We start from the raw sequence: 20,493 nt of genomic DNA, 5'->3' as shown, positions 1-20,493 counted from the left end.
CGCACAGCCCCTGGACCCACCCGAGCACTATCTGCCGGCGCACTTGTCCGGGGGGCGGTGACTTAGGCCTCCTGGGTTTTCCTATAACGGAGCCTGAGGTTCTTTCCGGTGTTTCACTCCACCCCCACTCCCCACCCCAAGAAAATAAAAGACTTTGTGTTCCTTTGTATCCTCCTCACATTCAGGGATCCAATAAATTATCTCTTAGGAAGGCAGTGTGCCACTGAAAATCCTCCGGCCAGGAATTGCTAGGGGCTCCAAGGAATCATCCGGCTAACAACCTTAGATAGTCACAACTGCATTTAGAATATAAAACATGGAACCAAACTTTGGAGTTTATTTTATTCTAAAAATGGGGGCTTTCCTCTAACTTTTATGATTTTTAATAATCCTGTTGGGAAACAATCATCTTACAGAGTTGACAATTTTCAGATTTATGGAATTTTGCAAGCTTTAAGCAAAGCAGATATAGCAAGCTCAGAGCTGTGGCTTTTCTTAGCATCACTAAGGTAGAATAACACCTCCTCTTCCAGAACTCAACCCAGGCCTTCAGCCTTTCTGGTTTGTGTAAGAAGTCTTTTGGGTATTTGCTTGGAAATAAGGTAAATTGATGGATTGCTAGAGACAAGGATAGATGGATATGTAATAAATCAAATGTTAAGTGTTGATATGATCCAAGTGGTGGGTATAAGACCATGATGAGGGGGTAATAAAAATTCAATTTTTCTGTTTGTTTGGAAGTTTTTCATTCTAAAATGTTGAGGGGGTAAAGCTGGCTTTGTGTCAGAACTTAATCAAATCCCTACTGTGTATTGGCTGTGAGATTGGAACAAAATGCCCAATTATCTTAATTATAGTAGTCTCCCCTTTGTTTTTCAGTAGTTTGGTCTCCACTTTCCGCATTTTCAGTTATCTGAGGGCAACCACATTTGAAAATATTAAATGGAAAATTCCAGAAATAAACAAGAAGTTTTAAATTGTGCCGGGCTCTGAGTAGCCTGAGAGCTGCTGTCCTGCTCCCTCCTGCCAAAACAGGAATCATCCCTCTGTCCAGAGCATCCTTGCTGTGGCACGGTACAGTATTTTGAGAGAGAGAGAGATCACATTCACGTAACTTTTATTATAGTCTATTGTTATAATTGTTCTGTTTTGTTATCAGTTGTTATTGTTAATCTCTTATTGTGCCTTATTTATAAATTAGACTCTATCATAGGTATGTATACATAGAAAAAAATAAGTATATAGAGGGTTCATTAGTGTCCTGGTTTCAGGCATCCACTGGGGGTGCCTTGGAACATATCCCCCTATGTATAAGGAGATACAGGGATAACGTACCTCATTTTTTTCCTCGGTGCAATGTGGGTAATTACCAAATCCTGCAGAGTTGGCAAGAAAAAGGACCCTGTCAAGAACTCTCCCCGACCCCTGCACTTCTATAGGCCCTTAAATCAAAGGCGGACCCTAGTGGTGGGGGAAAGAAATGCAAACCAGCCTCCCACCCCGCTTGAGTCGGCTGTTGGGAAACTCCTTTAACAGCCGTGAGCTGGCACAACTTTGTTTACTCGCTACCAGGGGGCTGTCAGGTTGTGTATGCCTTACCCTGGAACCTCTTAATTCATGACTCTCACCCCGAGAAGGCGCTTCAAGGACACGCGAGAATGCTAGTTCTCTAGGAATCTGAGAAAAGACTTGTACGCCCAGAAATGACAACCTTATTCTCTGACATCCCACCCTAGCTAGGCTGTTTATTTTGTCCTTTGCCAGCTTCATTTTAGGAAATGCGAGCATTACTACCGAACCCTGACGAACCCGACTGCAAAATATACAGTTAAGCGAGGAGCCGCGGTGCAAGTGTGCAGGGTTGACTTGGTGACTGAGGAAAGCCAGCCAAAGCACCTGGTACTACAGGGATGCCACCCGCCTGGACTGGCAAAACTCCCGGGCTAAGCGTGCCTGGAGGAAAGGGCGGGGCCCCGCGCTGCCCGGCCCCCGGCCCTTTGTGACGTAAGATAATGCCTGCCACGCGTCGGAACTCGGCTCTCTGGGTAGCCACCAGGCGCGAGTGACACGAGGGAGGGAAAGCGGTAGTCATCTGGGGCCGACTGCAGGAATCATGTATTTCTTACTCAGATTAATCGTTTTCTTTTACATGTGGGGCATTTTTACCGCTCAGGAGGAAGAGGAGAGCACAGAGGAAGTGAAAATAGAAGTTTTGTATCGTCCAGAAAACTGTTCTAAGACAAGCAAGAAGGGAGACCTCCTAAATGCCCATTACGACGGCTTCTTGGCTAAAGACGGCTCGAAATTCTACTGCAGGTAGGAAATGCTGCGAACAGCTCCCAAGTCCAGTTGATGCATGAAACTTCCCCCACCAAGCAGAAGCTCAATTGGTTGGTTGGTTGGTTGATTGGTTCTTGATTTTTAACGGTAAGAGTTTAGCCTTTTATTCCTATAAAAGGGGGGATCAGATTAGATGCAGTAGTTCCTATTGAACTGAACATTACGTTTTAAATTATTGAAAATGTTGGCCCAAGAGATTATCAGAAATACAATATGTCCGCGCACGTCCTTGACCACCACCACTGCCCTTGGGACGTACAGAAGTAAATCAAGGTACTGTCTGTAAGGATGCTCACTCTTTTGCTGTGGGTTGAAGTCTCTTTACAGAGGATTAAGTAGGGTACTTTGAGGGATTTTATCTGGCCTTCAGAAGCATCATATTTACAGGCTGGGGGCCACTTTCCAATTGCATCAAGAAGCCACTACAACAGTGACTTTACCTGGTGACTTCTGTGTCCTCCCACCTCACCCCTCCCACCTGTGTGCGCCCACCTGACCCCTCATTCCACCGCTGCCTACTCTAATTTCATTGATGGCTTATTACTCAGAAGAAGAATGTCTTTTCTTCATTTGTGCTATTACCCTATAAAGATAGGATTGGGGAAAGTTAGTTCTTTCCATTTAGAAGAAAATAGAGAACTTTAATGAGAAGAAAATGTACAAATTTTAAATACGTTTCAAATGACTTTTTGAGGCTAAACCTGTACCATCATTTTTTTAGAAAAAATCCAGAGAGGTTAAATGAATTATTTGGACAAGTCATGCAGCTGGGTAAGGGCTGGAGACCCATTAAAAGTTAACTGTTGAATACTTTTGTAAAGATGACAAAAAGAAAATGAGATGACTCATAATGACTAGCTTTGGACAAAGCATACCTCGTTCTGGCTATTACAAGTTAAGTTTGAGCCAAACACCCCATTTCAGAATGAGTGCTAGTATGGGAAAAGAGGTTAGAGAGGACTCCAATTTGAATATAACTAAGAACCCAGCTGTGTTTTAAAGTTTGATTTCATTTTTCTTGAAATCGGCTTACCTAAGTTTTGCTTTTCATGATAGCCGGACCCAAAATGAAGGCCACCCAAAATGGTTTGTTCTTGGTGTCGGGCAAGTCATAAAAGGCCTAGATATTGCTATGATGGAGATGTGCCCCGGAGAGAAGCGAAAAGTGATCATACCTCCTTCACTTGCATATGGAAAGAAAGGCTATGGTAAGGTGTTTTAATATTTATAATCTGCATTATATTTAAAAATAAGTCATAGACTTTGGGTATGTATCCAAAAGAATTGAAAGCAGATTCTCAAAGAGATATTTGTACACGATGGTCATAGCAGCACTAATCACAAAAGCCAAAAAGTGGAAATAACCCAAGTGTCCATCGACAGATGAATGTGGTATTTACATACAACGACATATTATTTAGCCTTAAAAAGGAAGGACATTGTGACACATGCTATAACATTAATGAACCTTGAATACTTTATGCTAAGTGAAATAAGCTAATCACAAAAAACAACTATATGAGTCCACTTATACGAGGTACCTAGAATAGCCAAATCCATTGAGACAGAAAGAGGATGGTTGCCAGAACCTGGGGAGAGGTAGAATAGGGAATTGTTGTTTAATGGGTATAGAGTTTAAGTTTTGCAAGATGAAATCATTCTGGAGATTGGTTGCACAGCAAGGTGAATATATTTGACATTACTAAACAGTAGACTTAAGATGATTATACTGTTAAATTTTATGTTACATGTATTTTCCCACAATTAAACATTTTTGAATCTCTAAAAAAAAGTTAAAATAAAATAAAAAATCATAGAAGAAATAATTACAGAACTATTAAGTACAATAAACTTTAGCTGTATCTAGTCCAGTCCCGCGCAGTCCCCTCTTATTAATATAAAGATAATAATACATTGTTGGAATACAATCTCTGGCCAGAGTTCTTTCTCCCACCTAGTGGCAACACCCATAATGATCATGTATATTCTATATGCTCTACTTTAGCCATTTTTGTTTTTAGCATAATGTATTTTGTTTTAACATAAATGTCTATAGCATATACCTTCGGTAAGCAGTATCAAAGTCAAACTCATAAAACTCAGGAAACTGGAATATATGAATAAATTTCAGAGTAAAAGGACAGCACTGGAACATTGTAAAAAGAACATCTGAAATAGATGTCAGTCACTATTACCCAAGTTCAGGAGAAGTCTTGAAATATGGAAGAATTGAACTGCTTCTTTCAACATCTTATCTATTTTCAAAAATACTAGAGGGAGATCTGAAAAACTAGGTAAAACATAAATAGGGAAAATGTTTGCAACACATGAAGACTTACTAACCAATAATAAAAATGACTTATCCTTAGAAGTGGGCAAGTTTATAAACAAGTGGCCCAATAACAAAAGAATATACAAATTACCTGTAAACTTAAGAAAATACTTAGTTTTATTCATAATTAAAGAAAGAGAAATTAAAACAAAAATGAGACACCATTTTCACCCATCAGATTAGCAAAGATGTAAAAGTTGGCAAAGGAATGAAAAAACCAGCAGTCTCATGCGTTATTGCTGGGGATGTAAATTATTCGACTTCTCTAGAAATTTCTATCAAATTTAAAATGACCCAGTAGTTCCATTTGCAGGAGCTGCACAGAGCTATATATAAAAGCACATTCATTGCAGACTTTTTGGTAGCAAAAGACTGGAAACTACCTGAGTATCCATCAATAGGAAATCAATTAAATAAATCATGATATATCTATGCAATGGATTACTGTGCAGCCAGTAAAAAGAATGAAGTAAAGCCATGTGTAGTAATACATTAAAAATAAAGTGGGATAGAACATATTCATGCAAGGAATATTTATTGAACGTCAATGCCAAGCTCTGTTCCAGGCACTGAGCATAAAGCAGTGTACAAAGCAGAAAAAATTCCCTATCCTCAATGAGCTTACATGTGAGAGGGGGAATCTCACATACACATCATGTATCTATGTAGACTCTACTTAGAAAGATAGAGTCATCCGATGACATTCAGTAGTCATTCGATGACATTCAGTAGTCATCTGATGACATTCAGTAACCATCTGATGACATTCAGTAGTCCTACGAAGGGGTCCTAAGGGTCAGGGATGAGGAAATTCCTTTTTAACTCTGTAATATTTTGTACTGTTTAAGTTTGTCACCATATGCATGTATTAATTTTTTCAAAATTAAATTTTTAAAACTCACTAGAATTAAAAGTGGAGTGGAATAGAGAACCTGTTTGAAGGGGGGAAAATGGGCAGTCTATTAGAGAGACAGTTTCCATCTTGTGTTCTCAATTAAGTCCTTGCTTCCTAGTGCTTTGTGAGGATGATAGAGAAGCTTTACTTCATTCTATTTAGAGCCCTTGCTAACTCCACCTATTTTAAATATTTAGTATATAATCAAAGTAATTAAAAATTAATTTTCTACGACGAGATATTGTCTCCCAGCAATATCTACCAACTGCCAAATAGTTCAATGAAATGTCATGCGCTCTTTGAAGCTGTTGGTTTTACTCATTCCAGTAGTGATTCCCTCACCTTTTTTTCCCATCGAGAGCCGGGGATCACTGCTCCAAACTGTATTGGAGGGAGGTTAGTGGTACAAGTCAGACCCAATCAGATTTAAAACTCCTAAAGAGACAGTTTCAGGTAACTACAGCTTCATTTTCAATGCTTTTTGCCAATCATTTGGTCCCATCAAAATAGCTCCCACAGAACAATAATTTCTAGATCCTATTTTTAGTTAAGGAAATGGGGCGGGGGGAAGAGAGAGAGAGAGAGAGAGAGAGTGAGAGAGAAAGAGAAAGAAAGAATTAAAGGTAAATTGAATGCAGTACTTGTCCTTAAAACGTTGTCATAGGTTGAGGCCAATTCTAAGCAAAATGATACTGGCAAAGCTTGCCTTTCAGCCTCTTTGATCTCATTTTCAGAGTTTCCCTTTCTCTTTTGTGTTGTCTCATCAGATGCCTCCACAATCTGCCTACCACTGGAGCACCTGCTCCCCTATCAGCCTACATCACCCACATCCCTCATCAAGAGGTGCTCATCCTGTGTCCCATTACCTTAAGGCAAATGACTAGTTTATCCTTTTTGTAAACTAATTTATGCTTGGAGATGAAGGACCTACCCAGGCTGCCTAAACTGTTAATAAACCAAACTCTTGCTGCAGAGATGTTGAAATTTAGAAAGTGGTTCATATTCAACTTGAAGTGTCTCCACTAAACATAAAAATAGTGAATCTCATTAGTAACACCATCAACACCGTCTTTTTACCTGTAAGGAAACTGAAGCCCAAACGGAAGTGTGTTCTTTAGAATGTAGTTAACAGCTGGTTTACCTGCATTACAATAGCTTGGATTAGATTATTTTAAAAGTTGTAGTATAGACCATACGTAACTCTTTAACAATTTCTTGATCAAATAAGCTTTTCAAAATAATTTGTGATTAAGAGCTAACATTAACTATAACTTTATTTTAGGTAGTACTTGAAGAAGTCTTTCTTCTGCGCAATGTGCTTGCCTCATGTCACAGAGCACCCCTGCATGTCTTGAAATGCATGTGACTTGTTAGTGCTTTAATTAACAGTACCTATGGTATGTATAGATTCTTTACATTAACTCCTGTCTTTGATCTGCTTCTCTAAATACCAGTAATTCTATAGCAAAATGCATATTTTTCTCTTCTTTATACTATAATTATTGTTGTAAGAAAAATCCTACTTGGCAGTATTTTCTATGTTTACAGTAGAATTGTTCAGAAATGTTGACTTATAATATTTTTTCTTAAGAAATTTGAATTTGTGTTTTGAATTTGTTTTTAATTATTGTTGAGAGAAGTTGTTTTTTGTTATAAGGATATCATAACTGGACAGAATAGGAATGGGCTTTGTAAAACTGATCATTGAATCAATCTTGAGCTCTTTTACTCTAAAGTCAGGTAATATGTGGTACCGCGTTTCCCCGAATTTAAGACTGGGTCTTATATTAATTTTTGCTCCAGTAGGGCTAATTTTCAGGGGATGTCTTATTTTTTCATGTACAACAATCTACATTTATTCAAATATAGTCATGTCTTCTTCTTCTGGAACATCGTCATAACGTACTAAATGCGTCCGTCTGGCTGAGATCTTAACTGGGGCTTATTTTCTGGGTAGGTCTTACTTTTGGGAAAACGCGGTACCTTGGTTGAGATAGTCACGTTAGTCACGTGATGCATGCGTAGGTTTTTCTACGTCCTGGCTTTGGAGATGACTGATCCACTTCTTTCGGCTTTCAAGCTCCTTTCTCTTTGCCTTATATAAGCACTTTAGCAAGAATTCTCTGTTTTTTCATTAAAGAAATTACTGGTTCCTTCAAAGAACAAACTTAGCCATATTTAAAATAAATGATAGGGATCATTCCGTGAACAAATATTTGAGTGACTAGATCAGGCAATCAGTGAGATTCTGGGAATACACCAGTGACACAAGCCACACACTGCATCTTAGCAAGTCTTTTCTACAGGTCATTTTTATGAAATGGTCATCTGAAATAGCCCATACATTGCTAAAATCATCTGTGACTTCAGTTAATAGGTTAATTTCATTAAGAACTATTCAACTTAATACTTAAAATTTTTTATTGTGTTTAGAAATTTCTTCATAAAATTGTTACTGGTTTATTCTGTCATTGCACTTATTTTTTTAATGTCTATGAAGAGTTTGAATTTGAACAATATAAACTTGTTTTATTTATGCTGGCAAATAACTATAAAAAATCATTTTCTAAAAGATTACTGATCTATGCTTTGAAATTTTTCTGCCCATGCATTTCTTCTCTGCACCAGCTCTCTTCTTGTATAATGATGGGTATATTAATAAAAATTACATGATTTATATTTACTTTAATTTAATCAGGAAATAATGGTCCCCTGGGTCCTTAGAACTGAGTTGGTTTAAAAACATATGGAAAAATATATTTTTTAAAGTATTTAGAAAGCAGTTTTTATAGATACAAAATAATGTAATACTAAAATGACTATTTGTGAATAAATATTTGAACATTATTTTCATGTAAGTTAAACTATTAAAATTTATACCTTTAGCAGAAGGCAAGATTCCACCTGATGCAACATTGATTTTTGAGATTGAACTTTATGCTGTGACCAAAGGACCACGAAGCATTGAAACATTTAAACAGATAGACACAGATAATGACAGGAAACTCTCTAAAACTGAGGTAATTCAAACATACTTCATGTGTACAATCTAATTTCTATCACAATTTAAATACATATGTGTTACAACTATTATTTTTTACTTCTACCTAGTATGTAATGATTACTTTGCTTTTATAGAGCTGGATAAAAGAAAATCTAAGCTCCAAGAAGAAAATGTGCTTTTTCAATATAAAAAGTGTAATTGAGTTGTCCTGTTCGACTTAGTTTCTGCAAGACGGTCATTAAAATACCAAACTAAACTTTAGGGAGTGTTCCCATTATCTAGACTACAGGAGCAGATCTCTTTCAAGCAGCACTGGAGGAATTTGTAGCAGGGCAAATGATTCCCACCTCGTAGGATTGTGAGGATTACATGAGATTACGAAAAGAGTTAGCAAGGATTTGAATTGTGTGGACTGGAAAGTTGGTAAGCAGGAGTGGGGAGTTCAGGTACCTAGCTTCTGCATCCCAGTTAGTCTTAATATGAACTGAGGGATTAATGCAGATCTTAGAAGAATAGGTCAGTTTTTCCCACACTTTCTCAGTACCAGTACAATTATAAACCCATTAATGTATGACCTCACTTAATCTCCATGGCAATTTATGAGATAGACACTGTTTCATCATCCCCATTTTATAGAAGGAGCAAATGACACCCAGACAGGTTAAGTAACTACCTGAAGGTCACACAGCTCTAAGTGACAAAACCAGATTGGAACCTTGGCAATCTAGCTCCACTACTGTGCTCTTAACAATGCCTCTTTCAGAGAATTTCCATCATGCATGTTTCAGGGCTAATGTTTGTTTTGTTGAAATCTGGTGCCTTACTTAGTCCCACTGACTATACTCTTTTTGTGTAAACTGAGTAACCCAGTTAGTTGTCTCCCCTCTGACTGGAGGCAGTTTAACATACATAATTCTTCCCACCTAAGCAAATAGTAAAAGGCAACTAGATCATTGATTCGAGTGATAAAAGTAAGACCCTTTCTTTTTCTCTCCCTCTCCAATCTTTTCCCCACCCTAATCCCTCCCCTTCCTTCTGCAAGATATTAGTAAGGGGTTCCTCTGAAGCTCTTTGGTTGGTCAACGAGGGAAGAGGGATAAGAGAAGGGGAACATCCCCTGTTCCTTAAGAGCAGCAATTAGAGCGGTGGCAAACTGTCCCCAGTGGACGCCTTATCACCCTTTTTAGAATGAACAGCAGCTACCGATGAATTCACTCAAGAGCTCAGCCTGTGCACACAAACCATTCAATATCAGTTGCACACCACAGGCGCATTCTGCAGTATGAATACTCCTCAATAGACCTTAGGGGATCATCGGTTCTTTTCTGGAAAATAAAAATAGAGGAAGTGCAAAATAGTGACATGCTTAGCTACAATTTGCCCAGATGTTTCTCAGGCATCAGCTAAATTACCACTAGATTTATAAGAATGATTTTCATATGCTTGAATCATAACAATAGCTGTCTTTTATTGACAGCCGTAACATGACTAATCCTCACATCAATCGTACAATGTAGATTCTATTTCCTTCCTTTTACAGATGATAAAACAGGTTCAGAGAGGTTAAATTATTTGTCCAAGAGCACACACCCAATACATGGCAAAGCCTGGATTTGAAACACGATCTAAAAGTAACTACGTACCTTCATCATCACAAAGATTTAGTCAGTTATTTCTTCAGTATAATTAAGGGCACAGGAAGGATAATTACAGAATTTTATTAAATGACAAAGTGGAAATCATGTGGACCCTATTGCCAGCAAAATTAAGGTCATACTCTTACTGCCTTTTTTTACCTCTTCACTATCGTGTACTAGAAAAGTAAATTTTGAAAGTCAGCAGTATTGGTTATGAAAATATATTTGCTTACTTAGAAACTGAGGAATATTTGAAGCTATTTAAAATTCTTTACACCTACATAGGATTACAAAGTCTCAATTGGAAATAAAAAATGCATCTCTCTCATATAGGACAAAAGTCTCATTTGAGAATAGTGGATATATCCTTCATTAAGATCCATTAACCATTCTAAAATAAAGTCTACTAGCAATGGATTGAGTTTTGGATATGTATTGCTGAAAACCTCCCTGGGTTCAACTTTAGCCTTCAAAAATACTGTCACCTCTAAAATGCCCAGCCTTGGTGGACATTATCTCCAGATTATTGTGCATTGATTTATTTAGTTATTATATATGTGTATATTAGCTCTTTCCATGAAAATATAATTGCATGACATATATAATTTTAAATTTTTTAGTAGCCACATCTTTTAAAAAGTAAAAACAAACAGGTGAAATTAATTTCAATACTATGTTTTGTTTAACTCAATATATCTAAAATATGACCATTTCAACATTAAATCAACATAAAAATTGCCAATGAGATGCTTTTTTTATTGTCTTAAAAATTTGTTGTGTATTTTACCCTTAGTGTAACATATCTCAGTTTGGTATAGCCACATCTCAAGTGCTTAGTAGTTGCCTAATGTGGTTGCTAGAGCTACCACATTAGGCAATGTTTATAATGTGTTTTTGCTTAGAGAAATGCCGTATTATATAGAGAAAAGGGAATACTTCAGAATACCTGTTCTTTATTTGTCATTATTAGAGAGATTGTCATCATTTGTAGATTTTAGGGAGAGCTATAGAAGCAGAGAAAAATTAAGAAAATTCAATTTTGTTTCAAAACCTGTGGTTGGGTTTTATTGATTACACAACATATTTATTAATTTTAGACATGATAGAAACACCAATTTGGATTTTACTCACTAATGAAAATCATTGAGAGTGAATTTCCTCTGATAATGTGGACAGTGTAGATTATTGGAAAGCATTTAGTTCCAACAAAATTCAATTCAGATGATAATTGAGTATATACCACTAACCATCTATAATCTCAGGGGAAGCTAATTTGAAGATCTGTTTCTCTTCAGAAAATTGCTTCAAAAATTAAAACCTCAAATAGCTTTTAAAATTTTTGTGTCACTTATTATAAGCAATCTTAGACATGAATTTCTTTGTGTAAACATTTCCTCAAAGTTACTAGAAATTTATTGTGACATCTTTTTATTAATGAAATATTATTTTGGCCCTTTAGATAGATCATTACCTGAAAAGGGAATATGAAAAAGATGAGAAGCCACGTGACAAGTCATATCAGAATGCAGTTTTAGAAGATATTTTTAAGAAGAATGACCATGATGGTGATGGCTTTATTTCTTCCAAGGAATACAACGTATATCAACATGATGAACTATAGCATATTTTTATTGCTAAATTTTCTTAGTTACTTACTGTACTTTATAAAACAAAGTCACTTTTCTCCAAGTTGTATTTTCTATTTTTTCCCCTTGAGAACATATTTTAATCCCCTCAATACATGTAATTTTGGAATAAATGTGAGACTATTGTGCAAGGTATGACTATGTTTCCTATTGCTTTATTCTGTGAACATGCATTGCAGCCCCATGAAATCAATCTCTGTGTCCCAGTGGGTGATTTCCCCCTTCAGGAAATAGGAGGACACCTATGTCAAACTCTACAAGCTCTTCCCAACTCTAATCTTAAAGATAGAATAGCTATCCATTTTTTAATATTTTAAATGTGAAAATGCCCTATATTTTTAAAATATTCAACAGGGACCCAGGAATTAATGTTTCAATGTTTGTACATTTCATAGTATTATGGATAGTAGGATATAGTAGCATACAGGAAAATATAAGTTGAATAATTGTTCCACAGAGCCTCAACACTTTTTGAGGTTCTCTATACTTTTTGGTTCAAGCTTCTGGTCCTAGGTATTTGTTCCACTGGGGAATATTTAAAGATATTTGATCAGACAAAAGACTGGGCCACTTATCTTATAGCAGACATAACGCTGCTCTGAGTCTTCGTTCTCTTCCTTCTCGTAGGCCTTCCTTCTCTACCATCCCTAACTTTTTGTCTTTATTTTAAATTGATGCCATGGTATTTCTTAGTTTCCAGTTCCTTTTCTCTAGGCATCTCTATCCTATGTCACTATTTCACAATGTTCTTGTTATTAATCGTGAATGAGCATTAAAACCGGTATGCTATTAAATTTTTGATAAATGTGTAGAATTTATTTTACACATAAAGATATTAAATGAGGATACATAGTGCCATGGTAATTTTGTGTCATGGTCAAATCATGACATGGTACAACTTGTTGAGAATATGAAGTAGGAGATCACGTTGGTGCCAAAGAAAGGGCACATATGTATTGGAACACATAAGGTTTTGTCTCCTACATATGTAGGAAAGTACAGTCAGGTAGTAAACAGCTCTATTCACAACAGGTGAGTTCAAAACAAAGCTTTTTCCATTTTCTGAAACTTGTTCTTTCCAAACCATTGTTTTTTGTTCATCTTATACTTCTAAATACACTGCCAGAAATTCTGTTATTTAAAAGTGTAGGGTTTAACACAATAACCACCAATTAATTAGTGGATATCACGCACATGCATAGCACCGAGTTTGACACTTCATAAAACCAAAACTTTCACTATCTTTTCTTTCTTCTCACTATCTCTTCATTCCTCTACCCAATTTTATAACTTCTCACTTTCTCAATCAACTCTTTCATTCCTTTACTTTTCTCAGGAAAACCTGCTCAGTTAAAGCAAGCTAAGCTGATAACTCAATATTGTGTTTTGGTTTGGAAACTGTCCCTATTTTCTTTTATCTACATACAAAAAGTCACTAGACACTTTTTGATCAGTATACTCATATTTGCATTTAAATCATATACTCTGACCAAAACAAAAATACAGTGACAGAGAAGATATATATGGAAATTATCAGATTATACAAACTCTTTATAATTCTAACCTTTCTGTACCATTGTTTTCATGGGACAGAATGTCGCATTCTGTTTCATTGTTTTCAAAAGCACAAAGTGCTTTTAAACACTTTTTTAAAAATTATAGATAATGTTAAATGAATAGGGAGATTTGCTCAAACTCTAATCTTATTTAAACAGTTAAAAAGTAAAATTTTAATCATTCTCCATGCATATAATATACAAGTATTTCGGATTTACTCTATTGTGTTATGCCTTCTGAGGCACATACCTAGTAATGAATGCTATAATTACAAACTTTGAGTTCTAGAATTTTGCAATTATTTTAATAAGGGTATACAGTAAATTAGTAATTTAGGTTGTGTATGAAAAATTTCAGATCTCGTACAAAGTAGGTGAAAAGGTCTCTCAGAACTAAGTGTGTTAAATGTTTTAAACATTTCCAAAGAAGAGAAATAAACATGCCCTAGATGCCTTCACTTTAAAATGACAGTAGTGACTTTTATAAAGCCAAAACTAGTGAGCATATGTACATCACAGAATGGCAGCCCATTACTGTTAGTCACCCTGTTAACTGTGTACACAAAACCCCACACTGAGCTCAGTGTGCTTTTAATTTGATACTGCAATTAAACATTTAGGATTACATTAAATTATTAACATGTTTTTCTCATTTTACCAGACCTAGGGCAATAGTTGAAGCACCATAAAGACACACTTTTCATCCTTAAAATGTTGAACTAAAAAAGCCAATTAAAAATAAAATTGATATTTAGATAAATCTCTATATAAAAAGTTATCTAAAATGATAGACTAAATCCCAAAAATACTTCAAAAGCAACTGGCAGATTTTATGAAGGAACATCTATATTCTGAATATTATATTTAAACCTTTTTAATATAAAAATATTATTAATCTTCACAGCAATTTATGAGGTAGACACTATTACCATCTCCACTTTATAGATGGGGAACATTATAATTAGACAGGTTAATTTCTCTTTCCTCTCCCTTTTTAATTTGCCATCGTCCATCAAAGGGGACCTAGATAATTTTGGAAAGTTGCGTGGCACTGTTGCACCTAAAATACCAGCAAGGTACATATATTTTTCATTTTATTTCATTCTCTTGTGCCAAATGTCAAAACAAGGAACTGCATGAAGTCTCACGTACTTTTGCCCATCGACAGAGCACTGAAAGCACCCATAAACCGTCTCCCTTTTTAAGTTCCCCATTCCACAGAGTATGCAAGGTCCTTTTGGAATGTTGTGATTAAGTAAGTTAACTCGGATATGAGTCCCTTCTTTGAGTGAAATATCAGTCATGCTGAAAGGTTTGTCATAGTAGTCAGAAAAAAGATCATCTAAGTAAAGCTGTGAACGAGAAATGACGTCCATCACTCTTCTATCTAAAAGGACAAAAACAGAGAAATGTGTTCAGAAGACAGACAAAAATCATATAACTGTATTCATAAATACATAAATCTAAACCATCAGTCATGAAATGATTTGGCTTTTAAATTTAAATTCATCTTTAACAGACATAATTACTGAATAGACGACCTCAGGTGTTCATCCGAGAAGAGAAAAAAATACATTTGAAATACTCTTCAATGGACATACTTCTTTCAAATAGTATATTTCTCAATCTGTAGAGTGCTGCAAACGTTGCTGTTTCTTCCCTTTCAAATCCTCCTTTTGTCACTGAAGTGACACAAAGGTCTATAAAAAAAATGTAGAAGATATTATGACTTGAACTCATATTTTTACAGTTGATGTGACTGTGGTTGATGAATTCTGGTACCTGACATTGTATTTTTTAAGTTAAATTTTATATGTTTTTAGAAAGGCAACATTCATATGGTACAAAATTCAGAGTACAAAAAGTGACAAGTCTAGTTTACATTGACCCCAGCCTCAGTTTTCCACCCCAGAGGTAACCACTGTTAAGTTTCTTGAGCATACCTCCAGAAATATTCCACATATTTTACATGCATAAAAGACATATATATATGTATATGTATATACATATATATGTGTGTGTGTATATATATATATATATATATATATATATATATATATATATATATATATGTGTGTGTGAGTATACACACACACATATCTTCTTCAGGCTCAAAAAGTTACATACTTCACACATTTCTTTCAACTATTTCTTAAGAGATTAATCCATGTCAGGATGTATAGTGCTACCTCATTCTTGAATCTTAATGGCTTCATAGTAGTCTATGGATGCAACATGACTTAACTAGTTGCTGACAATAGATTGTAAGGTTAGCTCCAATCTCTTGCTATTACAAACTGAATATCCTTATACCCATAAAATTTCACATATGTATATCTGTAGGATAAATTCCTAAAAGTGTAAGTAAGGCTAAAGTATAAGCAAATTTAAAATTCTGATAGATATAACAGTTCTATCTGTTTGTACTCCTCCTAATAATATAATTGTAAAAACCTACACCTAAAGTATCCCAAATAGAATTTAATTTTCATGTTTTGTTTTGTTTCTGGACTCCCTATTTCCCCCTCCCAAAGAACTGCAGAAACAAACAAAAACTGGTCTAAAATTGTTTATAAATTACCATGGCTAGGGGGCTTGCTTGCCTCTTCCTTTAGGCTACACTTAGACTTGAGCTGTCTAGCCTCCTAATCTTAAAGACCTGTGAAATGTAGAAATCTAAAGGGAGTTGCCCTGGGGTATTATATAAGATGATAATTTTAGGGGAAGTACTTGTACTTTTAAAGTTATTTTTTAGGGCAAGTTGAGGGGAAAGCTGGATCTATGACAGGTAAAACTGAAGAAAAGTTATCTTCAGGTAGCCTAGTTTGGGCATCCTGACACTTTAAGGCATCTTACTGTCTACTTCCTCCTCTATTTGCCATCATGAAAAATTACCAATTAGAAGGTCGTTTATTATCTCCCCACGTAAGTCAAGGAATGCTTTGTCAGTGGATTGCGTTTTAGCTCTTATCTATAATTTTAAGTGGGGTGGTGGGGAGCCTATAGCCTCTACCAAGAAGCCGGAAAGAGGTATTGGGTAGTAGGGACTGGAGGATCTTTCCCAGCTATTTCACCCAAGCATAAGATTGATAGTGCTCTGAGAGCATCATTATTCTATAATGAGAGAGAGAGAAAGAGAGAGAGAGATTCCTATTAAATTCTTCTTTAAAATATAATCAATTCAGTGTTTCATGAAAATCATTCACTCACCAAAAGCACCATCCAAGTAAATGAAGAGTTCGAAAACACTGAAAGCTATGGTTGTGTGTGCTGGAAAAACAATAGCTTTGTCCCTTCCCCTGGAATTCTGTTCATCCATAAAATGAAACTATATTAAATAAATAAATAAATTATATAACATTATTAAGGATCATAACATGAAATGATAGCTTTTTGGAGAAACAAAACATCCTACAATCCTACCCCCCCAAAAAACGAAAAACACCTCTCCAACTAAAGAATGATCCTAATTGAAATAAACTTTATAGCACAGGTCCAAATGGTCCAATGGGAACTCATGACCTATATTAGTAAATACCACTCACCACTTTCTCACTTACTCCGATATTAGAGCCAATGATTAGTGCTACCACAACAGTAATGCTCTCTGGTATAGAAAACCTTTTCTTTCAATTGCAAACCAACTGCATTTAAGCGCTACAGCTTTTTTTTAGCCTACCCTATCTACTGTTCCAAAGTCTCCAGCGCTTTCAGCAGCTTTGCAAAGCAATCACCAACAAGTAAATGTTTCAGTACCTGCCCAAATGATCCAATGTTAATTTGGTGGGCTGCTAAATGAACAGAACCTTTATTTGCAAAGACTTGAAAAGATTATCATTGAACCCCATCTTTCTAAAAGTTGATTTTAATGAAACCAATCAAGTCATTATTATGCATCATTATTATGTGAATGACAAGGACAAATATTGTAATTGAACTAATGATTACACACAAATTACTTTCAAGATTTTAAAAAAGATTTAACATTGAATGAAGCATGTTCAGCCATTGACAATATTATTTTAGAAAAAATTAATATAAAAATGTAAATTCAGTTTTTAAAAATTCAAGTATCAACTACATCGCTTAAAAATAACATTAAAGAATTCAACATAAGCATCTAATTTTTATTCTCAAAACAGCATTTAAGTAGTAATAGGAGGGACTGCAGTATGCATGTTATTTCACGAGGATTAGAGTTTTGTTTGCATTATATTACACATGTTTAGAATCCAAATTTTCTTCAATTTTTTTCATATTCTAAAACAAAACATTACTGTGCAATATCCTATATATACCATTGCAGCTATTTAATCTCAACATTTGACAAAATGCATAAGTCTCATTAGAAATTTTTGAAAATTCCCATTGCAGCTTTTTAGCAAGAGAAGCCTAATGAGTGTGGTTTTACCCGCATGGCTTCCCCACGAATTCCAGCGTGTACAGACAGTGAGCACTGTCGTGTGGTTCGAATGCTTTCCATGACCACGCACAAGACTGCCTTTCTGCTGCTCCTTGCCTGACGTATCAAGCTGTGGTCAAAATTAATTTTTCTAAAATAAACAAGAGAGATATTCACAAGACTCTGTAACATCTGATTACATATAATCCAGTACATTTTTCGCTATCATGTGTTTCTCATCCATGGTCCACCTTAACTAAAAGTAAATCAAGACAGGCTTAATACAAGTCAGGAAGTATGTGCAAAAGAAATTGAATAATTTGCCTCTCCTTTCTATTTTCTTAAGACGTGCTTACTATAGGTGTCTACTGGAGCGGCTCTCTTAGCACACTTGTTGCAAGCAGATTCCTGAATTCTTTTAATCTAATAATTTTGCAAATATGTGCAGGTCCAAAGCAATTTTGTGGCACAATTAAAAATTCTTTTTGAACCAAATGATTTTGGATATCTACCCTTGTCCAAAGTTAGGGTATATTACTAATTTGTATTATTTCAAACAAATAAATTACAATAGTAAAATATAACCTGAGTGTTTTAATCATTTTTTATAATGAAGTTTATATAATTAAAATATTTAATGAAAACACTGAAGTATAGTAAGAATTATTATACTGACCGTGTAGTAATTTCCTTGAGTAATGTTGATACTTCCACTTCATGTTTGGTTACTACACCAAATGATGCTTTTACTGCCACAGAATCTGATCCAGTAACATTAATCCCAACATCATTCACAATATGGTTGCCTCGTCTTCCATAGAGTGAAACATCTGATTCATCCTCATAATTCAGTAACTGATAAGATGAAACACCTTTTAAAAAAGGAAATTAATATTTTTCAAATGTGTCGAATTTGTCTAATTTAGATTACATATAGTAACACATGAATTATTTAAGGCTCAATGACCCAAATGTTGAGAAAGGCAATGTTTCAAACCAAGATTAAAAATAGCAATTCAATTAATTAGACAAGAAGAAATAGAGTACTTAAATGAACTCAAATTCTACAGAACTTCTGAAGCATCAAGATCTCCTGGGTTGTTCAAAGAAAAACAAGTGTTGGTAAGAAATAATTTGTCAAAATGTCAATTTATTTTCTAATCTGGCCTGTAATATATTTAATATATTTCAGTTTACCAACTGTAATAACTGAATCATAAAAAATACAAATTACTCTTATCTCATTTGACCTTGTGAGATAAGTAAGATGAAATAATAGCCCCATTTTTTAGGTGAAGAAATATATTATTATGTCATATTCTAAATTGATCTGGTTAAAACAATTTATAAAATAATTGAAATAAAATTATACAATAATCTTATAAAATAGGCTTGAAAATTATTTGAGCAATGAGACTTGATACTATTATAAACTTTAAGCACTGTTAATCATGTTATTACTGCCATAGCAATAAAAGTTGCTTTTATCAATGAAAATGTGTAATTATGAACATAAGCAGTATATATGATCTATGTTTAGATTACAAATAATATAGCTGAATGAGCAGACCCAAACAGACACTAAAACTTACCAGCTGAAATTTCTCTGTCTCCTAGAAGAATATCTTTCAATGTAAAAGGTGTCGAGGTAAATTTATATCTGGGAAACAGAAAGCATCGTTTCTTTTTTACCACCAGACTTAGAGGTTGGTATTTGTCAGCCTCACTGAGGCTTGGTACTGGAACTAATCTCCCTCCATCTCCAACTTGCTTGACAAAGCTCTTGGTAGCAGCAACAAACATATTAATATGGTATCAAAAGGCGATCAACTGCAACCCTCGGATAAAAAAATCCATATTGTCAAAGAAAATCAGGCACAAAAGTAAGCCTTGCTGGATTTTTAATACAATTATATATATTAGAACTACAAAGCACGGTTTCACCAAGTAGTTTACAGAGCACAGTTCACAACACTGCCTCCCTTGGTGTGCTCAGGTGTTGAATTATAGATCAACAGTGTAAAATGATATACTAAAAGTAAGTCTAATTTGGAATTGCAGTCTACAGCACTAAAATACACCCAGAAACTAGTAATTTTAAAATACTACCAATGTCCTTAATGAGGGTGAAGGTTAGTAGTGGCTTGCCAGTTTTTGAGGGACACATACAGCCTTATGGGAAAAACTATGCAGTTTAGACACTGACATTACCGCTGGGCACCAGCTACAGAGGACCTAGTCCAAAGGGAATTCCTTGTCTAGTATGCCAATTTTGGCAACAGAAAAGTGCTGCTTTGAATCCTGATGGCATACAGCTTATTATTTGGGCATTCCATTCATTTTCCTTGTACGCTTACAAAATGAAGTGATTAATATAAAAAGTAAATTCACAGACTATAAGCAAACAATTGTATGCAGATCTTTATAAAATACTAAATGGAAGCCACATTACATATAATTACTGTATAAACTCAGATGTATGGGTTTCTTACTCTGAAGCTGGCACAAAGACATCTCTTTGAAAGAGGATCCTGCTTCATTTATTTCCTTTTTGTTTCATCCTTCTCATTCCAGTTACTCCAACTTTAAAGATTTTGGCTTGTTTTAAAGGAATTTTGTGGCTAAAAATACATTTTAGAAACAAATCTGAGGGCTGAAATATTGTATTGCCACAGTTATGC

At 35.2% G+C, this 20,493-nt stretch overlaps 2 protein-coding genes across 6 annotated transcripts in view; one reads left to right on the top strand and one right to left on the bottom strand.

Moving 5' to 3' along the window:
• Nucleotides 1–2,004: 2,004 nt before the first annotated feature.
• Nucleotides 2,005–11,989, top strand: FKBP7 (FKBP prolyl isomerase 7). Of its 2 annotated transcripts, none has more exons than XM_019739321.2 (4): nucleotides 2,005–2,316; nucleotides 3,397–3,548; nucleotides 8,457–8,587; nucleotides 11,668–11,989. In XM_019739321.2, exons 1-4 carry the CDS (start codon nucleotides 2,114–2,116, stop codon nucleotides 11,827–11,829), a joined length of 648 nt encoding a protein of 215 aa, XP_019594880.2. In that variant the 5' UTR covers nucleotides 2,005–2,113; the 3' UTR covers nucleotides 11,830–11,989. The 2 variants fall into 2 exon arrangements, with proteins under 2 accessions (XP_019594880.2, XP_019594879.2); XM_019739320.3 differs by having other exon boundaries at nucleotides 2,008–2,316; nucleotides 8,454–8,587.
• Nucleotides 11,990–20,493, bottom strand: part of PJVK (pejvakin) — a 10,292-nt gene continuing 1,788 nt past the window's right edge. For 2 of the 4 annotated variants that reach the window (XM_074338669.2, XM_074338670.2), the window contains exons 2-7: nucleotides 19,405–19,650; nucleotides 18,489–18,684; nucleotides 17,822–17,963; nucleotides 16,621–16,738; nucleotides 15,012–15,110; nucleotides 11,990–14,797 (exon numbers count right to left, since the gene is read on the bottom strand). In XM_074338669.2, coding sequence (XP_074194770.1) covers nucleotides 14,505–14,797; nucleotides 15,012–15,110; nucleotides 16,621–16,738; nucleotides 17,822–17,963; nucleotides 18,489–18,684; nucleotides 19,405–19,615 — 1,059 coding nt within the window. In that variant the 5' untranslated portion in view covers nucleotides 19,616–19,650 and the 3' untranslated portion in view covers nucleotides 11,990–14,504. Of the gene's footprint in view, nucleotides 14,798–15,011; nucleotides 15,111–16,620; nucleotides 16,739–17,821; nucleotides 17,964–18,488; nucleotides 18,685–19,404; nucleotides 20,434–20,493 lie in introns of all 4 variants that reach the window. The other 2 variants (XM_019739316.3, XM_088794494.1) reach the window with 2 other exon arrangements.

Source organism: Rhinolophus sinicus, chromosome 17 (assembly GCF_057876585.1).
Source record: "Rhinolophus sinicus isolate RSI-liver-muscle chromosome 17, RSI-T2T, whole genome shotgun sequence".
NCBI lineage: Eukaryota > Metazoa > Chordata > Mammalia > Chiroptera > Rhinolophidae > Rhinolophus > Rhinolophus sinicus.
Note: the sequence above shows the minus strand (reverse complement) of the source record. Positions and strands in the feature narration are given on the sequence as shown.

Coding starts and splice junctions, on each gene's coding strand:
- FKBP7 (XM_019739320.3), top strand. CDS start 2,114: ATGTATTTCTTACTCAGATTAATCGTTTTCTTTTACATGTGGGGCATT. Junction 3,549..8,453: donor ATATGGAAAGAAAGGCTATG/GTAAGGTGTTTT, acceptor TTATACCTTTAG/CAGAAGGCAAGATTCCACCT. Junction 8,588..11,667: donor GGAAACTCTCTAAAACTGAG/GTAATTCAAACA, acceptor TTGGCCCTTTAG/ATAGATCATTACCTGAAAAG.